The following is a 20,845-nucleotide window of genomic DNA, read 5'->3' on the forward strand; positions in this document are numbered from 1 at the left end:
GAGGCTGTAGTTGCTACGCAATCCCTTTTCACTCTGGATGCTTAAAGAAAGTTTTTGTGGGAGGGAAAATAAAGTTGCTTCTCAATAAACCCTGATCACTTGCAGTATCCCATGCATGGTGAAAGCAGATGATGTGAACATGTCAAAACTTTTGACTATAAATCAAATGTTTTTCCTTTTTATCTTGGAACAGTGGAATTCTTAAATTTTAAGGGTATTTGTGAGAGAAAAGGAGTAGTCCTGATATTAGGAAAGCCTGTATTTTCCCCAGTTCCAAGCCATCTGGTCTTCATACACGTGGATTTCTCTTAAATGAAGCAAAGCATTTTAGAGCTGAGGTTGGGTGGGTGCTTAAAGTGAGTTTGAGCAAGATGTTCATAAACAGGGAAAATGAGGAGCAGTCCCCCATTGCCTTTCTTATTGTGAATTGCTTCAAGTGGGATGGCAAAATTTCTCCTCCAAGTAACTGGCTGGCAAGCACTGCTCTGCAGAATGAGTCAGATGTCTTAACATTCTGTATTTTATTAGCTACTGCAAACTGGTAAAAAACCACAACACAACTCCTTTCCTGCAAGCACGTTCCTGCAGTATGTGGAATGGAAAAACCTACTCCATTTACTATCAGCTTAAGGAGTTGAAAACAGCCTCTAATTAAATGTCTCCTTGCCTGTACCATCTGAGCATGCGTGTTACCCTGTTTCATAACTTCTGCATGATGCTACGATCGCTTCTGGCAGCTGGATTGTACTATTACTACTACCATCTTTGGCTTGTAATAAACCCCATCAGCTGTTGCAGAACTCCATGCTTGTATATTGTTCCTGGTCACTCATAAAAGCCCTCAGGATCCTTATTCTGTAAGTGCCAGAGAAGAAAACATTTGCCTGGAAGTAATGAGCCTCAGAAACTTACTGCAGTTGGGAGTCTGAGTGTGACCTGTGACACAGAAAAAAAATGGGTCTCCTGGGTCTTGCGAGTTTACCGAAATCCAGTAATATTTTGAGTAACTTGATTAATAATAACATTGAACATCTTGTTTAAAGTCTTTGTTGGCAATTAGCTAGACCAAAGAAAGAGATGGGGAGTGGATGCACATATAAACCCATTTTCCATAAAATCAATACGTAAATGACCTCAACTGCAGAGAAGAGATCATCTGTTGTGGCTCATGTATGCAATCTGTCTCCTGTGAGTCAAGAAACTGATGTTTAGCTTGGAGTTCAGCTCCAAATTCTTCACCATAAACATGGGGAAAGCACTCACCAAGCTTCCTGAAGTCTTCCTAGCCTGCACACTATAGATCATTCAAAGCAGCTAATACTCAGCTGGAGGGAGCAAGAGGAAACACTGATTATTTTGGAGAGGCTCTGGATAAAAATGCTTAAACTTGTCAGGTGCCTACCACCCACCGACGTCCCCTGAGGTTAGATGTCTAAACTGCACGTGAAATTTGTTTTTTGGCAAGTATTTTTGTAAATTCTGCATGCATGAAATAACGAAGATGAACTAGGATTGAACAAGTTATTAAAGACTCAAATTACATTTTACAACAAATGTCTTTATTTTTTGTTATCAGATTTGTGTACTTAGTCATAAAAGGTATTGATCTAGCAAAACACGAACATGAGTCAAAGTTGTTGCAGCTAGCACGTTTACTCACGTGGTGACAATTAAGCACAAGTGTGAATGACCAAGATTAGATGTTACCGCATACAGTCAATGAATTTGTGATAGGTTTCCCAAGAACTCTAATATAGTCTAAAATAGGCAAAATTACACTGTGTTTTTATGGTGAGTTGGCACATTTGGACCATAAGCACTTTTGACGCTCTTTGCCTAGGGTCCTGGCGAACACCACTGGCTTCAGAAGAGCTGGATTCTCATTGTGTGAGACCCACTGCTCTTAGGAAATACAGCTGTGAAAAGCAGACCCATGCTTTTATGCAATGAGTAGAGTAGCAAATTTTCAGACCTTAGCCTTACGGTAAGAGCTTCAAGGAGGAAGGACACAACTGAATCACTATGGTTTCCATAATCTTAGAGAAAATTCATTTAAGAAAATCGTAAGGCATTATCCTGCAGTAATCTCAGTTTAGGTCTTAATGCAGTCAGTAGGATTTATAACAACAGATTAGCATTCGTATAAAAGGAATACACAAGTCAAGTACAAGTATTGCTAAATTAATTTCTCATACAAAGGATACGAATAATGCACTGTAAACAACTGCCTCTCATAGGTGCTTCAGTTTCCAGGCTTTAATAGCTGCTTGTCATCTTTGGTTAATGCAAGATTTTTTCTCTTCCCAGAAGATCCACCGCAACCGCTCAACTTTTACAAGCTGATTCCTTGCTCAATTACATGATTCCGTATAAAGAACAAATGTTTTGTCTAACCCTATCAATGCGTAGACCAAAACAACCAAGTGAACTGTGTTCTTTATGTCGCTAACATACACACACGTGCATATGTGGGTGTATAAATACGGATATATATACATACACACACATATGCAGACACGCATACCCTCACTCTGCCACAGGGAGCACCTAGGCCAACAGATGCGTTTAGCATCTGCCACGAGGCCATCCAACAGGACTCCATGCCAACACCTGGGGGCTGGTTGAACACAGACAGACACACAGACATGCGCAACCGTGGATTTCCAAAGTGAGCACAAGAAGTGTTTTGATCATTGCTGACTATGGCCCTGTAGGAAGGTCGGTCCCAGGGCTCTCCAATGACCAGAATCAGTTGCACCAGCACGGACCTTTCACTTTGAGCACACCTGGCTCCTCCCCATGCTGTTGTGACGGGGGTCTCAACATTTCTGCCTCAAGCATCAGTATCTGCATCATTTTGTGGCAGTGTAATCTGAAAAGCCAGCAGCTAGTCTCAAAAGACAAAGCAGTTCACACGATGCAAAAAAGGTCACTTAAGTCCACCGGCTGGCTGCAGGTTTGAAAACTGGTTTAAAATATCCAGAAACTTAATTCTACAAATTGCTTTAAATATTAGTGAAAGAGTTAAGTGGGATCTAGAGAGAAGTGGAAGGTGTGTATATAGTCGTGTAAGCTAAGTATGGAGATAATTATTCAGTCTTTCTGCATCACAGAGAACGCTCTCCAGCGCCATTCTCAGTAGTACCACATTAATACGCTAATGAACTTTGTAAGTTAGATGCCTAATGCATCATCTAAATTCATTTGTTTGCTAGAGCAGGACTTCCCGTGACTATATGCTGTAGTGTTTAATTTATTTATTTATAAATGTCCCTATGGACTCCACAGGGAGACTATTTCACAGGTTCACAGCTAGAAAACTTTTCCTGATTACACTTGGCTCTGTTCCCCTTACTCACATTGTTTTCATTTCTAGATTTGGTGTTATCACAAGTGGCAGGACTTTTTTTTTCTTCTTTTTCTTTTTTTTTTCTTTTTCTTCCCTATCTGTAAAGGAGAAGGATGAAAAATGTGAGAAACAGTGTTTTATCTGTAATGTGCTACAGCCAGGGCTGCGTTATAAGTACTAACATTTCATGCACTTCCATGGCTGCAATCGCAGCAGAATGGCTGTTTTTTCATGGTGGACTTACCTAATTTGTGGCTTGGCAGAAAATACCATATTCCAGTCCTTAGAACAAAGAACTGAAATTTAGGCAAGCATCAAAACTGTTTTAATTCTTTAAAGCTGATAAGCAAACACTGTTCCCAGGGACTTCATTAGAAGAATGATAGCTCAGAGAGCTCGGGCACTTATAAGTAGTTATATATGGATTTTTCAATCAACTTCACCTTGTAATACTGGCACTTCTGACCAGGGTCCTTTACCCTCTCTACAGTCAATTGAAAAAAATGAAACAAGGGCTTTAAGTATGTTCTCTAGCTGAGCAGCCTCACCTACCTTATATTCTGCTTAATATTTGTGGAGTCTTGGGAGCACTCTAAACCCCTTCTGATACTTGGAGGACCTCATATTCACCTCATCTTCACAGCAACCTTATCCAAAGTGTGAACTCGGCCTGACCTCTGACTGCCCACGAGCCCCATCAGACCTGAAGATCTCAATATGTTAGGGGCCCTGGGCAGTTCTGGTGTCCATTACTCATGTGCCAGGGCTGCACAGATGGATGAGTCAGGTGGAGAGAGCCCAAGCTTTCCACAGTACGCCAGGACTGATTGCCACAGGGGAATTTTTATCCATACAGAGTAGCCTGATAGTTCCTTCTAAATCAGACCAACTGGGCTGCCCCAAATACGGCCTCGACAGTTCCTCAGCAAGAAATTTAGGTGGTAGTAACACAGGTACACCTGTAGTCAGTGAATCTAGTATCAGTGTTGTCTAGAGTGCTAGAAGACAATAAATGTTCCACACTTTTCCAAGTCCTGCAGAGCTCTGAAGACACAGGATGAATGTACATCACCATTAAATTGAGAAAACTATACTTTGGACCAGCCAGCCTCTCTTTAACTTTCTCTAAAACATCTCAGTAGAAAACAAGCCATAATCTATAATAAACAAACAAAAAATAGGACAGACTCTCTCACAAAAAATCACATGTTCACAAAATAATTGTATTGTTTTCTTGTTGATCATTGAATCAGTGCTTATAATTTGGTCAGATCATCCCGTAACCAGTCTGTAATCATGGCAGCCATCTCCTTGCTGGCATCTAGCACAAATGCGTGGCGGAGGCCTTTCTCACAAAGTCGAATGTCCCCATCTGGAAAATCCATTTTGATCTCATCGTAGTAGTTCTGTGGACACCAGCTGTCTCCAGTTCCATAGTAAAAAATCAGCTAGAAATCAAAGCAGATCAAATAATTAATATGAAAAGTTCCTGATGAAGCAAGCAATATCCAAGACAAGAACATTGGATTATTTGGAAATAAGGGATGCTTCATGACCCAACATATGCTATGACGAATAGCGAACTGGTAGTTCTTGGTTATTTCCAAGTCTGCAATTACAAGGAAATCAATTAAGAAATACTCTGTAACTTTGCTTCCTCATCTGTAAAACTGTAGCTTATCTCTGGGCTTATCTCTGAAAACAGGTCTGCTGACAGAAGTCCAGGTGTCTTAAGAGATTTATTATCGTGGATCAAAACATCTGGTTGTCCATGGCATTCATGCCTATCTAGGTAAGCTGTTATGTTTTCACTAGCTACTAGCTATGTTGTCTATAATAGCTTTCTAGTTTTTACTCAAATAACAAAATTGAGGCTATGTCTTAACTAAGTGGGCTACCTTTTTCTTATTGGCATCTGTTAGATGTGGTTTCAAAGCACGTACCTGGTTGGGGGTGAAGCAACCTCTATTTTCCTAGCCTTGGTGTTAAACTAGAGGTGAATCATTCAGTCATGTCATAATAATAATTATCATAGAATCATAGAATGGTGTGGCTTGGAGGGGACCTCTGAAGATCATCTGGGTCATTCTCAGAAGCATTGCTTGGAGAATCGCAGCACATGTAGAAGCACATCCTGAAGTGCAGCACATGTAGAGCACAAGCATTTTCTTGAGATCAATGAGCAATTTTCTTTTAGATTGCAATGTGGAAGTAAAATTCTAACAAAGACTATTTTGTTTTGAACTTACCCCAATAACTTTGGTCAAAGACATATATGAGGCCAGTGCTACTGGGCCCACCCAAACACAGAAGTCACAAATAACCAGGTTAATGTCACATTCAATAAAATGCTTTTTCTCTTTCTTAGAAACACTGTCTGTATCTCTTTCCCAAGTAATCCTTTTCCCCCACATTCACCTTTGTATGCTATAGCTATGTTTTCCATTTCCATAAAGTAATTCAAGAGAGAGTGGTTCTCTAGGAGAGAGTAAAAACCTATGGATTTTAAACTATACAGGAACAAGATTAATTATGAGGTTTCTTTATACTAAAATGTTCAGATACAGGTATGAGAAGGATATTGACTGCTCAACATATCACACACATAGCTCAACCTAATTCCATTACTCTCATTTGTTTCATATTTCATTTCTGTACTTCAGTGAGTAATTGAACAATGCTTATATAATTTAGGGGACAAGATGTTTTCCTTTAATCCCAAAATTATTGAACGTTACTGACTGTTGGACAAATCTTGGACATTACTGACTGTTGACTGTATCCAAAATACAATATCTCAGTTACATAGACGCTAACCCAAGTTATACATCCAAGCATATGTGCATAGAACATAAACCATGTTAACAAACATTATTAATTTTGTCACTAAGTAATTGCTGGAAACAAGGTATGTTTTTTGCTTTAGCAGAAATTTTCCTCTGATCTTGCCTTATTCATAAATCATAGTAAGTCACATCAGCAAAACTTCTCCAAAAAGCCAATTGAAAATGGCCAAGTGCATTCAAATCTTCTGAAAACCAAACATCTGCCCAAATTATGTTCGATCCTGGGCTCCATTACCAACAGATATAAAAATAATGATTATGAAACTGGTAAGAAAAGAAATGCAGCAATTCCAGTTTAATGGAGTACTCCTTGAAATCATAAGGTATTTTGATGGAGTAGTCCTAAAGTCCTAGAGTCTCATCACATGATTATTTAGGAAAAAAAAGATGAAAAGTCATTTACACTTACAAAGGTGGATAAAGTACTTGGCTTAGTCTGCATGAACTGTGAAATGGGCTATTCTCCAGGTAGGGTTGTAAACTTGAGAACTCACAGATTTGGAAACGACTAAACAAAAGATTTATGTGCATTCTTAGCCTGCCTCTGGTATATTTGCATTACAGTTTAATCCTTCATTGCATGATCCAAAGGATCCTTGACTCATTCAATCCACTGACAGGATGACATTCAGTTGATGAGCTGCTATTTGATAGTATTTTTCTTTTTACATTCTGTGTGTGGTCTCAGGATTTATTTACTACATATTTCATGGTTTACAGACAGAATTTATTTTCTTATGTGCATTCCTCTGGCACACACCACTAGAGTATATGCATGCTCACATTTATTAATATATTTCTGCAACACCTTAGTGGCCATTTTTATCTCCATTTTGCAGATGGGGAGCACAGAGATTCATGTCAAATTACATCACTTTGAATGTGCAGTCTGAAACATCTAGAAACTGTTTTTTCTCTGTGCATAGCATTATCCTTTCAACCAAAACTAAGTCAAAGTTTGCTTTTCAGGATCACACTCACTGAGCTCCAGTCACTAATGGGCATTCATTCTATGGAAACAGGCAACTGTTGGCTGAATTAGTAACCCTCTGACCCACCTACATGGAGAACATCAGGTCCTCACCACCTACTATTTTGCTTTGCAAATTCTCCCCTGTCGTGCTGCTCCTGATTTTAAGGCAAACATAGCCAAAGGCACCTGCTATGAACATGAACAGATAGACTTCAGAAACTTAGGTTCCACTCCAAGCAGAAAAGACCAGTATGTTTACCGACTACATGCCTTGCCCAGTCTTTTGTCCAGTCTTTCCAAGTACGACTTCTATCTTGTCCCATCCAACCCTTCTGGTGTCAGGACTGCTCTACCATCTTCAGCTCATTGTTTTAGCTCTATCCTCCTTACTTAGTCATTTCCAATTTCTACTACTTCTGCTTTTTATTCTAGTCCCAATTTCTTGCCCTGCAAAACCAAATTATAGTCTTCTGGTCTCTTCATTCCATTCAGAGACTCAATTTCTCCCCATGCAATTCTCTGCATTTTTTTCAGTCTAGAACCTCTGTTCCCAGCCCTACCCCTCAAACTTCTCTCACCACTTGTTCCTTAGTGTCAGGGCTGGGTTCAATTCAACATGGAAACATTTAAATGCATACAACTGTTTTGTGGTGTTAACATGTGCACTAGGCATCAATATCCCACCGCAGTCTTCTAAGATTTACTCAATATTGGTGCCTAGAAAGCTATTCAGCTGGAACAGGAGGTGTCTACTGTGAAGTGGGTGAAACAGCACTTCAGGAAGGGCAGAACTCAGTTGCTGAAGTGTAGGTACCTGCTGCCATTTGAGATGCTCTAGATATCTAAGTTGTGCATAAGTATGGCAGGCATGACATAGATTTTACAGGAGACACACAACTTTCTGGAAAAGCAGCTGGAAGCCACATGGAGATATTCTACAGTGCCCCAAATTAAAGCAGATGTCTGTGTTTAAGGCAGACAAATTCCACCTTGACTTCTTCTGTAGATCTCTATTGACTCTAACGGGGTCATCTGCACCCCGGCTGCATACTGCACCTCTAGATTCCTACCAGTAAACTCCTAAAACATGATTCAGATGCATATACATAAATATTTCATGCAACTTAAGACAGATACGTTAGAGTAGTCCATTTGGCCTCCACTGTAGCTACAGAAAGCTCCTGTATATCTTATGTCAGTCTTACATTGGTAGCTTAAATCCACCATCTATTCCAGCATTAAAAGCCTACCTTTGATGGAACAAATGGAGCCTTTGATTTCATCCTGCCTCCTCCTCCTCATTTCTATTTACCTCTCACTCACTAGTTCCCTACATGCTGGCTCAGGCCATATCCTCTGAGTGGAATGAATAGGTTCCTTCTCCAAGTCAAGAATTTTTATCATAAGCAAACAATGTATTTTTTCCCTGAGCTTCATAGACCTTGTAGAACCTTTTGGACTGAAGCAAAAAAATGAACAGTCAAGGCAGGATAGCCACTCGTGTCATAAATTGAATGAAAGTTAGGGCATGTTATAATCAGCTAAGAACACTCTTACAACAGGTAGTGCTGGGGAGCTTTATTTCATGCTGGCGTTATTTTGTCAGCTTATTTTCACAGAATCACAGAATCACAGAATTTCTAGGTTGGAAGAGACCTCAAGATCATCAAGTCCAACCTCTGACCTAACACTAACAGTCCCCACTAAACCATATCCCTAAGCTCTACATCTAAACGTCTTTTAAAGACCTCCAGGGATGGTGACTCCACCACTTCCCTGGGCAGCCCGTTCCAATGTCTAACAACCCTTTCGGTAAAGAAGTTCTTCCTAACATCCAACCTAAAACTCCCCTGGCGCAACTTAAGCCCATTCCCCCTCGTCCTGTCACCAGGCACGTGGGAGAACAGACCAACCCCCACCTCGCTACAGCCTCCCTTGAGGTACCTGTAGAGAGCGATAAGGTCACCCCTGAGCCTCCTCTTCTCCAGGCAGAACAAGCCCAGCTCCCTCAGCCGCTCCTCGTAAGACTTGTTCTCCAGGCCCCTCACCAGCTTCATAGCCCTTCTCTGGACTCGCTCAAGCACCTCCATGTCCTTCTTGTAGTGAGGGGCCCAAAACTGAACACAGTACTCGAGGTACGGCCTCACCAGAGCCGAGTACAGGGGGACAATCACCTCCCTGGCCCTGCTGGCCACACTGTTTCTTATACAGGCCAGGATGCTGTTGGCCTTCTTGGCCACCTGAGCACATTGCTGGCTCATATTCAGCCGACTATCAACCATCACTCCCAGGTCCTTCTCTGCCTGGCAGCTCTCCAACCACTCATCTCAAAGCCTGTAGCTCTGCTTGGGGTTATTGCGTCCCAGGTGCAGGACCCGGCACTTGGCCTTGTTGAACTTCATGCAGTTGACCTCAGCCCATCGGTCCAGCCTATCCAGATCCTCCTGCAGATGTTGTGTGCAGATGTTGGTGTGTGCATTTTGTGTGTCTATTTGAGTATGCCTGCAAATCTAAAACTTAAGCATATGTATTTCTTAGTTAGAAACTACCAACACAATTCAGAATTGTTTTCCAAATGGTTTCCAACTAATGGATTATTCTATAAAATCTAAAAGCAGGATTGTAAATAAGGTGGAAATTTTCATCGATACAGAATGCAGAAAAGAGAAAGTCAACAGTGCTTAAATATAATCTGTGGCACTTGGGGTCTCGCTCTGAATGACAAAATGCCCCTGTTCTTTGCCTACACCATATACAGCCACAAAACAGATGTTAGGATGTTAGGATGTTACTTATTTTCCTAAGATACTAAGGGATATTTATTTTAAACATATTTAAACAAAAGCATCCAGAATCTCATCTTCATTTTTTACACACTGCAGCACACGGGCAGACATAATTAACGAACCATGTGTAACCAGAGGCACATGGAATCTTCATTAACGGTAGGAAACACTGGCGTGCGGTATATGATTTGCACGGATCTGTAAAGTACATATTTTCCTGTGGACTGTGCATGGCTGTAAAGACGTCCTGAGTCAGCACAACCACTGTACCAGCAATGAAAAATTGCTGCCAACCTAAGCATTCAAAAATGGTGAGTCAGGCCCCCAAAATAATGAGACTAGCTTAAAAATACTCAGATTTACAAAACAATAAATAGAAGTTTCTTTCTATTTTTCTTCTGCCCTTGAAGATTTCAGTATTTGCACTTTTAAATTTTTCTACCATTGTGGTGAGTAGATTGTTTTTTATTCTTTTGCAATACTGACTGTTGAGACTCGAGGTATTCCAGATTCAAAAGGCCAACAGCAGTTACCACTGGACACGACAGTCTTTATATGATCCTTGATGTAACACCCTGTTTGTTATGAGTATCTAGTACCTACATTTACTCTTTCAGTATCTGATTATGGGGGCAGAGTAAAGGGGGTGAGGGTTATCATTGCCATTACAACAGGGCATTTTAAATAGTCAGGCCATTTCCAAGTTTCAATAGCTTTAAAATAGCAATGTTCTCCTCAGCTGTTTTACAATTAAATTGCTAAGAACTGTTCTCAGTCCTAGCTTCTGTAAAATAAAACACAACTCAGAATGTGGCTCTGTCAGCTTGTGTACCATGTAATATGGTATGTGTATGCAGACACTGCACAATGACGGCAGCTGCTAAGTAAACATCAGAAGAATCTGAGATTTGTATCAACAGGATGTTTACATTTTAAAGAGTTTCTAAGAAAATAATAAAGATTTCCTGCAGTTGACTCCATTGGCACTTGTTTTAGTAAGTATGACAGTTCACAGAAGTATAAATTACAGAGAGATTTCTTTTATGCCTCTTCTGTGGCCATCATAGGTCAACACTGAAAAACAAATCCAAAAAGTTAAAAAATATTAATTGAGTTTCCTCTATCTCATTGGAATTTGGTACACATTATAACAATTTAGGATCTTATTACTTGGGCAGGCACCACTCCAGCTGATGGCAAAGAGCAAAGGACTGGTCTCTGTGGATATAAACTGACGGCACATGTGCACTGGCAAGCAGGATTGGACTGGTGTCCTTGCTGAAATCCTTGTGTCAGATACATTAACTTTTATCAGCGTTACTCCCACATACATTCACTGAATGAGACAGCAACTTCTCTCTGGGTGACATCTCTCCACGATAACCAGTGAATAGTTTCATTTGCTCTTGGATGAAAACTAGTTTAAAAGGCATTAGCCCAGAACTAATTTTACCTTCAATCATGGTTTATAAAAAATGGCTTAGCTTCCCTGGATTCGTGAAAGTGCCTTCACCTTATCCTGCCACAAGAATAGTATAAAAGACATGGGAACATACTGATTTGGGACATGATTTTTTTTTTTTTTTTATTTGCTTGGTTTGTGATTTGGCTGTACTAATCAGTTTCTGGGAAGAATTCAAAGTGTTGGCATTGCCCTAGAAAGCCCTAAAAGATCTGGTTCTCTGAGACACCACCTCTTTCCCCTTGTGATCCTGCCGTGGTTAAGATCAGCCAGTTTGATGGCCAGGTCTGTAGAACTTGCTTCTCAGCTTGTTTTACCAGAACTGGGATTCCTCAACTTTCTACTTTCTAAGTGCCGACTAGAGGGAATGGCCTCAAGTTGTGCCAGGGGAGGTTTGGGTTGGAAATGAGGAGACATTTCCTCTCAGAAAGAGCAGTCAGGCATTGGGACGGGTTGCCCAGGGAGGTGGTGGAGTCACCGTCCCTAGGGGTGTTCAAGGAAAGGTTGGACGTGGTGCTTAGGGACATGGTTTAGTGGGTGACATCAGATGATCTTGGAGGTCTTTTCCAACCTTTATGATTCTTTAATTATGTGATGGAGCATTCCAGGAAGAGGCGGTTGGCAATTTTGGGTACAAAATGCTATTTTTACATACTAACCTGTAGGGGTTGTAGCAAAGGTGTAATGGGTAGTTGAACTATTTGTGGTGACTTTATTTAATGTAAAGAATGTGACCAGTTTTGCTAAACCAACATAAATAATAAACAAAACCAGCTTCCCTCTCTGGAAAAGGAGTGGAAAAATATTTTGCTTTCAGTGAAATTAAGATGCAAAGCCACACAGGCAGGTGGAGTGGCTACTCTGCACGTGATCCACGATGTGTTACTCCTCTCCCCGGTGTCACATACAGTGTTCTACCAAACGGACAGAGCAGAGGCTCCCTGCTTTCAAGCCTTTGTCAGTGATAACTGGAAATTCAATAAACCGAGGAAGGGGAAAGGGCTTATCTCTACCTTTGCTGCAGTTTGGCCACCTACGTAACTTCTGCTAGCAATGTTCCTGGCTCGTCGATCTATGAGATCAGGCAAGCCACTTCTACTCTCTCAAACTCTGTGCAAAGTAAAATGTGCTTTTAAAAAGGATGCATAGGCTTTACCAACAAACCAGGGAGATTAACTTATTTATATTATGTTACTGTTAAAGACTTAGAAACCTTTCAAGGGTATATATTTAGATGTGTCAGCAACATTAATATTTCATAAGTCTGTATAACTATGAAAATAAAAACAGACCTGAAACCACTCTTTAAGCGATAATATTACTGGGCCAGATTCCTCCAACTGTATTTACTGCAAATATTATTTCCCTCTGAAAAGCAGCCCGATGCTGCCTACATTCAGGGGAACTTACTTCAGGTGATGCAGCTAGATCTCTGTTGAAACAACAGGATGATGGGCTGTAAATGACATTTTTTTTTCCACTTCTATGCAATGAGTTCTGCAGCAGAGCGAGGGAAGGTATCCCTCACATTTAAGGGTTAGTAATGGTTAAAGGGTAACTTCTTAAGTATTCTTCAAAAGACTAGGGAAATACTGCTGTCTTTGCCTGTTTTATGAAGCACACACCTTATACCACCCTCAGTTCTGGAAGTCCACGTCACCGCCTCCTTATTGGAATGCCACACAGCATGAAAGATGCTAACAGGAGCTCAGCTATAGGAAACTTGAAATGTCACAGAAAAGTAGACCGTAGTCCACTGAACTTTTTTGAATGGTCACTGGGATCCTTTTCCACTGAGGAGGGAAAGTGCTGGTCCCTGATTAGGCATTCTGGGTGCTTCAAAGAGAAGGTTGTTTTTGTAGTTAAATGACACAGGCACCAAAATCCCCAAGCACTTGTGTAACTTCCCTAACTTCAACTCTGCACCTCCAGGGAGTGCAGGCCAAAAAGGATGTGAGACCAGCCAAAAAAGAGGTGTTCTTGGCTCAGAAGAGCACTTTGCACCTATTGAAAAAGAGTGTTTGGAAGGTTTTTCACAAATGTAGGCAAGCAACTCACTCAAGCTGTGGGCAGGCAAAATATTTGTAGTATTCTTTTAACCACTTATCTTCAGATCATGCTTCTCGCACGGGGAATAATTACTAACCCCCAGTAGATGTCTACAGAGACCCAAACAAAAACACTGGGCAACATCAAAACAGCTGCTTCAGGGGTCAAAAGAGTTCTTGGTTGCTTTTTTTTTTTAAAAAAATATATATATATATATATATATGTATAAAGGTAGTTTTTCAAAAGAAAAATGTAGCACTTCACATTTCTGTGGAAAGGAAATATTTCATTTTTTACTAAATTTAATCTAAATATCCATGTCTCAGTATCAGTTCAGCTGATGATTTTGGATAACACCTTTTCTATGGTATTACTGGTGAGATATAAACCTGTACTACTTTAAATTCTAAATTCACCATTGAAATAAGCGGAAAATGGTAAACACATACTTCATTCCTTTAATTTTTTCAAAAGAGAATTTCTTCACCACTTAAACATCTAGAAGGTATAAGCCTGTTATAAGCCACCCACAACACAAACTTCCTCAGTGTGAGTGAAAATAGATTCATGTGTTCTTAAACTTCCAATATCTATTTTCCAGCTTGATTAAAAAACATTCTTCTCAGGCAGATTTTTTTCATCTTTGTAATGTTACTTCAGATGTTTCCTGTCTTTTTCCTTACACAATCAATGTATCTGCTGTACCAAATCACTGGTGAAAATAAACCGAAGAAGCAGATAAACCTCTTTTAGGTTTAATACGCTACCCAAAAGAATCATGATTTTTTGTTACTGGAAGAGATGGTTTATTGTCTTAAGAAAAAACTGCTACAGAAAGATCACTGCCAAACTGATTCATGACTTGGTGAAGTCTGTCAGAGCTTTTCCATTGATTTTGATAGGCTTTGGAGCAGATCCTACACTTAAAAGTTGAGCTACTGTGTATTACACAGAGCGTAATGAATAAAATAAATCATAATAAGTATAAAAAACAAAGGGATGATTTTATTTTACAAAAATTCCTCTGCAAGCCCCCTAGTTTTACCCTTTAATCTCTTCTTGATTACAACAGGATTACAAAATCCAAAAAAAGAGTCTATAAAGCTAAGTCTTAAAATAAAACAATGAATGTGGCATGATGCAGACTTAAGTATTGTAGGGAGCGCTTATGTGGAGATACCATTGTCCATGAAAAGCATGCTGGTTGAATGCCCAATATAGTCATTTTCCATTTCTCTTTTAAATTTTTATTCTATACATAAAACTTCTGTGATGCTTAGTGCTGATCTATTTTTTATGAATACTGAATTACACCCACTTCCTTTTGTGCAAGAATTACAATAAACTTCCTCTAGTACAGTAGTATCTCTGCCTCCAGTTTCTGTTAGGAAAGGGAGTTGGTGTTATTACAGTGGAAGTATGTAGCTCAGCTGGCTTAGACACAATCAGCTAATGATAATTAACCATCATAGCTGAGCAAATCTTACATCAGTATCCCCTACCTTATTTGTTTGGATTTTGTGATTTATCACAACTCTTTGTGTTACTGCAATAAGAAGCCTACATTCATGTACTGCTTGATCCAGATATAACTTTACAGCCCATATTTTAAACGCTCTGTCACATACTATTTTGTCAGAAGATAGGTCTCAATTCTCTTCATACAATTCTATGCTATTTCATGTGCATAACTTCCGTCCTTAGAAGATTATAAGTAAAATACCTCAAATAACTATCCCCCAAATATTCCAGCTCCTGTTCTTTTTACATAAATCTGAGCAATAAGCATTGTTAGAATCTGGGGCCTAAGATAAAATTTCTCCTGGTCCCTTACTAGTACTAATTATAGTTAAACCTGGATATGGAAAGACTGGAATAATTTACTGTCTCTTCTTCTTTCTTCTTCAGATCACAGAATGCAAATATGATCCAGAAATAACTTTTCAATTCCACAGCAGCTGGCAAAGTCAGGTGTTAAGATTGGCTTTTAGCATATGATCACAGCGACCACTAAACAGTATAAAATTTTTGAAGTGACAGTTTGCCAGTTCTATAGCAACTTGGACTATAGTTCCTGTTTTTATAAACTTCCAACCTTTATAAGTTAAGCCCATTTTTTTATTGTCAATACACTTCAAATTTAACATAATGCCAGCTATAAAAATTTTCCTTAATTCTTACATTCCCAGAAATTACTAGGAGAATGAAAAAAGAGAAGCATTTAGCTTCACTTTTAGACTTGCTTTTTCTTCGGTTTGCAAGCTGCTTATAAGCTCACTTCAGCTTCTGGTTTTCTTGAGTATGTTTGCCACTTTAAAAGTATGAGGACATAGACGAATCAATAAAAGAAAGTTAACACAAGTCTAAAAAAGCCCCTGTGTGCCAAGGTTGTGCTTAGACTGACAGAGTCAACAACAGCACAGATGAAGCAGACTAAGACACCTGTAAACTCTTACTGTTGGCTATCGGCCTTCGTTCAGCACAAGAAATAAGCATATTCATAATATGCATCTGAGTGGTCCTTCTGAAGTCACTGGAGCTACAGCTAATTGTCAGCTCTATCATCCTCATCCAACCAAGCTTTTACGCTTAAGCATGTGTTTGTGATTAAAATTTCCAAAAGCACTCCAAGTCCTGACCCTGGAAATTCTTTACTTTTGTACCCTGACTAATGCCAAGGTGAGTCCTGCCCTCAGTTTCAGGGCCCTGAGGGCACAAGCAGGCCCTTACCAACCTCACCTGGGACCCTCACCCACACTCCCTGCCCGTGGGTCCAGGGTCTCCATCTCTAACCATCTCCATCTCCATTCCTGGGCCTCCAGCCTTTTTCTGAGCTACTAGTTCTGACGAGAGCTAGCCTCTGGCCCTGCCTCCAGCACCAACATCAGGCCTACGCTGTACACAGTTTTTTGCCTGGGTGGACCCCATCCTGTGGCTTGCTTCCTGTCATGTTTTCAGCCATGGTTTAGTGGATGACATTGGTAGTAGGGGGATGGTTAGACCAGATGATCTTGAAGGTCTTTTCCAACCTTAATGATTCTATGATCCTTCCTGGATAAACTCTGGACCTATGTTGTAGCCTTGTCCCCAGTCCTGTCTCTGGCCCTGCTACCTTTAGCTCCTGACTGGATTCTCTTCCTCCTTGCTTTGCATTGTCTGGCAGAGTCAGTGAACCCTGTCACCAGCACTTTGCTCTGCCTGCCCCACTTGGGTGCTGTGGGAGAGCACCCTGCTTAGGGAGGGTGCTGCCGGTGATGGGGTCACCCTCAGCTCATGGAGCCTTTCCCTCACAGAGCAGGCAGAGCCTGTCACTCCCTGACACTTGAAGAGGCAACTTAGTCAATAAAATAACGGTTTCCCTTGAGTTCATTAGACTCTGGACCAACCCACGGAAAGTTTTATTTAAGACAATGAGGGTATTTGCAGTCTGCACGATCAGCCTTTCAGTTTCTTCACTGAGATTCCTCCCAAAGTGCAGAAGAACGCTGAATGCTCTGCAATAAAAATGTGAAGAAATATGCATGCCTAGTGCAGTGTGGTGTTCCTTATTCATGTGTGCTATTTTAGCTCATTTAAAAAAAAAAAACTGAACCATCTGAACATACCTTTTGAAGTGCAGAAAAGGCAGTGGGATATGTCAAAAATAAATCAATTTTCAGCCAAAAAAAGAAAGACTGATTTATTAAGTGAACTTTGTACCATATCTATTTACAAAGCACAAAGTAATCTTACAGAGATATAGGACCTCTGTCCTAGAAAATCCCATTCTCCAAGGAAAATCTCTGCCAGTGCAAAGTTTTGGAATGATTCTTCCAATAAAAGGACAAAAAAAAAAAAAAAAAAAAAAAAAAAGGAAGGGAACACAGTAGAATAATACATTATGCTGATTATCTATTCACACAGTGGCTACACCAATAGCAGTTTATTAAATGTGGCAGTTTTCTGGCTCATCAGCCACCCGGAATGGTCTGACTATTACATTCTCTCAGCGTCCAAACAGGGTGACCACATCAAAACTTTCAATTAGGAACAGTTCCTGGCCTCTGCCAACCCCAGAACCATGCCTGGGAATTGATTAGGAGAATGTTTGTTCATCAGTGTAGACCCAAACTGCACCAGGACCTGTTTCAACAATAAATCTCTATACATGAGAAAGTTCAGTGCAGGAGAAAGGTCCCCGGAACTGTTTAGTTTATTAGTTCAGCAGTAGCTTCAGTCTCCAGTTAATGTGCTTTCCACATCTTTATCTTACATGACAATCAGATGGCTGAACTGTGTACACTTTGCTGACTAATGTCTCATAAGTTTTGATGCCATAGAAAAACCAGGCTTGCAGAATCCCTTGGCGTTAACAGATGTCAAGTTGAAAATGTCATGGATCAGATTCTGCTCTTGGACACAGTGGTCTAGACCTCTTGAGCAGACCTGTACATCATGCAACACTGCTGGTACATGTTCTTCTTGGTCCAGCAGCAAAGTGTGAGGATTTGGTCAATCAGCCTGCACTCACATCTTGGCTGGCCATCTGCCTGTCTCATCACAATCCACGTAACTACTGGCCTCACTGGGAATCATCTCAGGCTTAGTCAGAACATACACTGTTTCACCTCCACTACCATAAAAGCAAGGACATAAGGAGGACGCAGGAATGCTGTGAGACAGGAGCTACTGGAATGCTGTATCTGGTAGTGGTGAATACTGTATCTACAAAGGTGTGGATCAATGACACTTTAATGGTCACTGACCCTTTTAATGGCTTCTCCAAATCAATGGAATGGCACTAACATACAATCAGAATGAATCCTTTTGAAATTCTGGTTTTTCAATAATATAAAAGAATGCAAAATTACCCCACGCACATGGACTTCCTTAAAAACTCAGAATTAAGTAATTACCTTTTTTAAATTTTGCTTTATGGTTGTACTGTCTCTCTCCACAACCTTCATCATTTCTTGGCTTGCCATATACAAGATGTTGGCTGTAGAGAAAGAAACATGCAATAATGTAATTACATAGCAAATCTTTCACAAAAAGCTATTTGTTCCCAATCATGCAAAAATGTAAGGTGAGTAGAGCAGTCATCATCTTGACAATGCCACTGAAAAGGTAAAAAAAAAAAGGTAAGCATGATAAATCATCCATGAAGTTTTTTGCAAGAGTGAGCTTTTAAATTCAAAGCATTACATTTAAGAGACATTATTAATTATTAAATTATTAAATTATTGACATTTCAATATGCAAGTCATTCAAATATTCAACCTGACAAATAATAAAGGTGATGACAAATACAGCATCATCAAAACTTGTAGTCCTGCATAATATTACCCAAACAGGACTGGACACAGTTTGCAGTACCAAGAGAAGACCACAAATGGCTACATTACCTTAAGGCATTTCAATGTCCAGGTCCTAGATTGACTGAAAGTATTCTAAACTACTAATTTCTCTTCTGAAAAAAAGAGAAAATGGAAAGACTGATAATCTTTTAAAATATGAACCGATGAAGTTTTGCGTGTAAATAGTTAATGACAGTATTGGGCCTGAAATTGCTATGAGACAGGAGTAATACATTCTCAAAATGTGTGATAGGGGAGGAAATAGCAATTACATAGGTCTTTGGTGGTGACCAAAACATGCAGTTGGCTAAATTCCAGCAATGCTCTAAGGAAACAGAACACCACTGGAGAGATGAGTGATGGCCCCAAAGATCAAATGTTAGAAGACAAAGCCAGTGCTCTCAAATTAAAAACAAAATCCTAGAAAGTAGCATCTAGTTCTGAGCCAGCCAAAAAGATGCAATGCTGTTCTATGCCTGCAGATCTGTCTTTTTCAATTAAACGTTGAATACAGCTGGTGTAAGACAAAAGGGCAAGATGTTGCAGCATGTAAACAATCCAACAAATCCTGCAAAAATTTGCTTGCCCCATCCTATTCTACCAAGCAAAGGGACCTCTCTGAGTTTTGCAGCTAGCAACTTTGTCATCTTATCCTATGGGACAGCTGGCGAAAGTCTGTCCATCTACTGCACTGTTTCAAATTCAAGAACTGACATTTGTCTTCCTTTTCTCAGTTCAGCTCCAGACACTGTTCAAACAGTAGATGGTAGGCAGGGATAAAAACACTGGTGGCCACCAGTGCAGATCCTGACACGTACCAGTTTATACTTGGATCCTGTATGCAGCTCTGCACTTCCAGTCATATAGCATGCTTTCAGTCATACAGCATACATGGGACTATGGGCAAAGTGAACAATAAATACTGTGCTCCTCATCTCCCATCTGAGTTTCTCCATCCTACCTCTTGTTCTTTGTGGGTTCTGTTCATATTTCTGAGTTGCTCGTGCTTTTTTTAAAAATAAAATATAAGAAATGAAGTGGAATTCACAGCCTTAGTAAACTTAATAAACAGCAAAAGCAATAATGACACTACTCTAAAAGGAACTGTCTCTGAAGACTTGTGTACTGCGTAAGAAAGGGAACCAGGAAGGCAGGATTAAGCTAAACCGGATGAATGGCAAGGTTCAAGAATCTATTTCAACCAAACAGAAATCCTTCAAATTTTGGAAACATGATCCTAGGGAAGCCAATAAACAGGAACTTAAACTTCAGCAGGCGTTAAGTAAGAGGAAATTGCACAGAGCAAAAGTAGGTTTCCAAGAACAAACATTACAAGAATTAAAAATAAACTATAACATATTCTTTAGGTATATCAGAAACAAAAGGCCTACAAGAATTGGTGAGTCTAACAGATAACCACAGGCTAAAGGAGTAGTTAAAGAAGATAATTACAGTCTTTGGAAGCTAAATGATTTTCATTTTTTTTGCATCGACCTTTCTTGTTCAAAACATTCAGGATGTTTCTACAGTTTATATACTGAATATATCAGTATATATTCTACTCTATATTCTAGTACATACAGAATATGAATAGAAAAGTCAGGGCAAGAAGGTACATATCAGAGTTTTAAAGAACCTTACATGAGGAATTGCAGAGCTGGTAGCAATCCTACTATGTAAGAATCACCCTGTCCAGAGGCTTCAGGAGCAGAAAACAGTGTCTAATCACTACTGATTTTACAAAGGAAAATAGCATTTTATTGACCCATAATTTCTTGAATATTTCAGTAAACACAACCAGATGACAAAAGCTATTGGTCTTCTAAATGCTCTCTGTTACAATTCCACACCATAAACTCTAGTTGAAGCTAAACAGCTGTAAAATGAAAGGTTGTAATGGATTAAGAAATTGTCTTGAATAAAATAAAGAAATATTAGAATTAGATTAGATTAGATTAGATTAGATTAGATTAGATGGTTTTCATCATAGAGAGGAATAGGGTCTAGATTCATCACAAATATGTTTAAATAGTGATTATTACTA

The 20,845-nt window shown here is 39.7% G+C and overlaps 1 protein-coding gene across 2 annotated transcripts in view; it reads right to left on the minus strand.

Annotated features, from left to right (window-relative positions):
• Positions 1–1,537: 1,537 nt before the first annotated feature.
• The window catches only part of LDAH (lipid droplet associated hydrolase), a 116,419-nt gene continuing 97,111 nt past the window's right edge, over positions 1,538–20,845 (minus strand). For both annotated transcript variants that reach the window (XM_035320942.1, XM_035320943.1), the window contains 2 exons: positions 18,361–18,443; positions 1,538–4,797 (listed from right to left, as the gene is read on the minus strand). In XM_035320942.1, coding sequence (XP_035176833.1) covers positions 4,606–4,797; positions 18,361–18,443 — 275 coding nt within the window. In that variant the 3' untranslated portion in view covers positions 1,538–4,605. The remainder of the gene's footprint in view (positions 4,798–18,360; positions 18,444–20,845) is intronic.

Source organism: Oxyura jamaicensis, chromosome 3 (genome assembly GCF_011077185.1).
Source record: "Oxyura jamaicensis isolate SHBP4307 breed ruddy duck chromosome 3, BPBGC_Ojam_1.0, whole genome shotgun sequence".
Lineage (NCBI taxonomy): Eukaryota > Metazoa > Chordata > Aves > Anseriformes > Anatidae > Oxyura > Oxyura jamaicensis.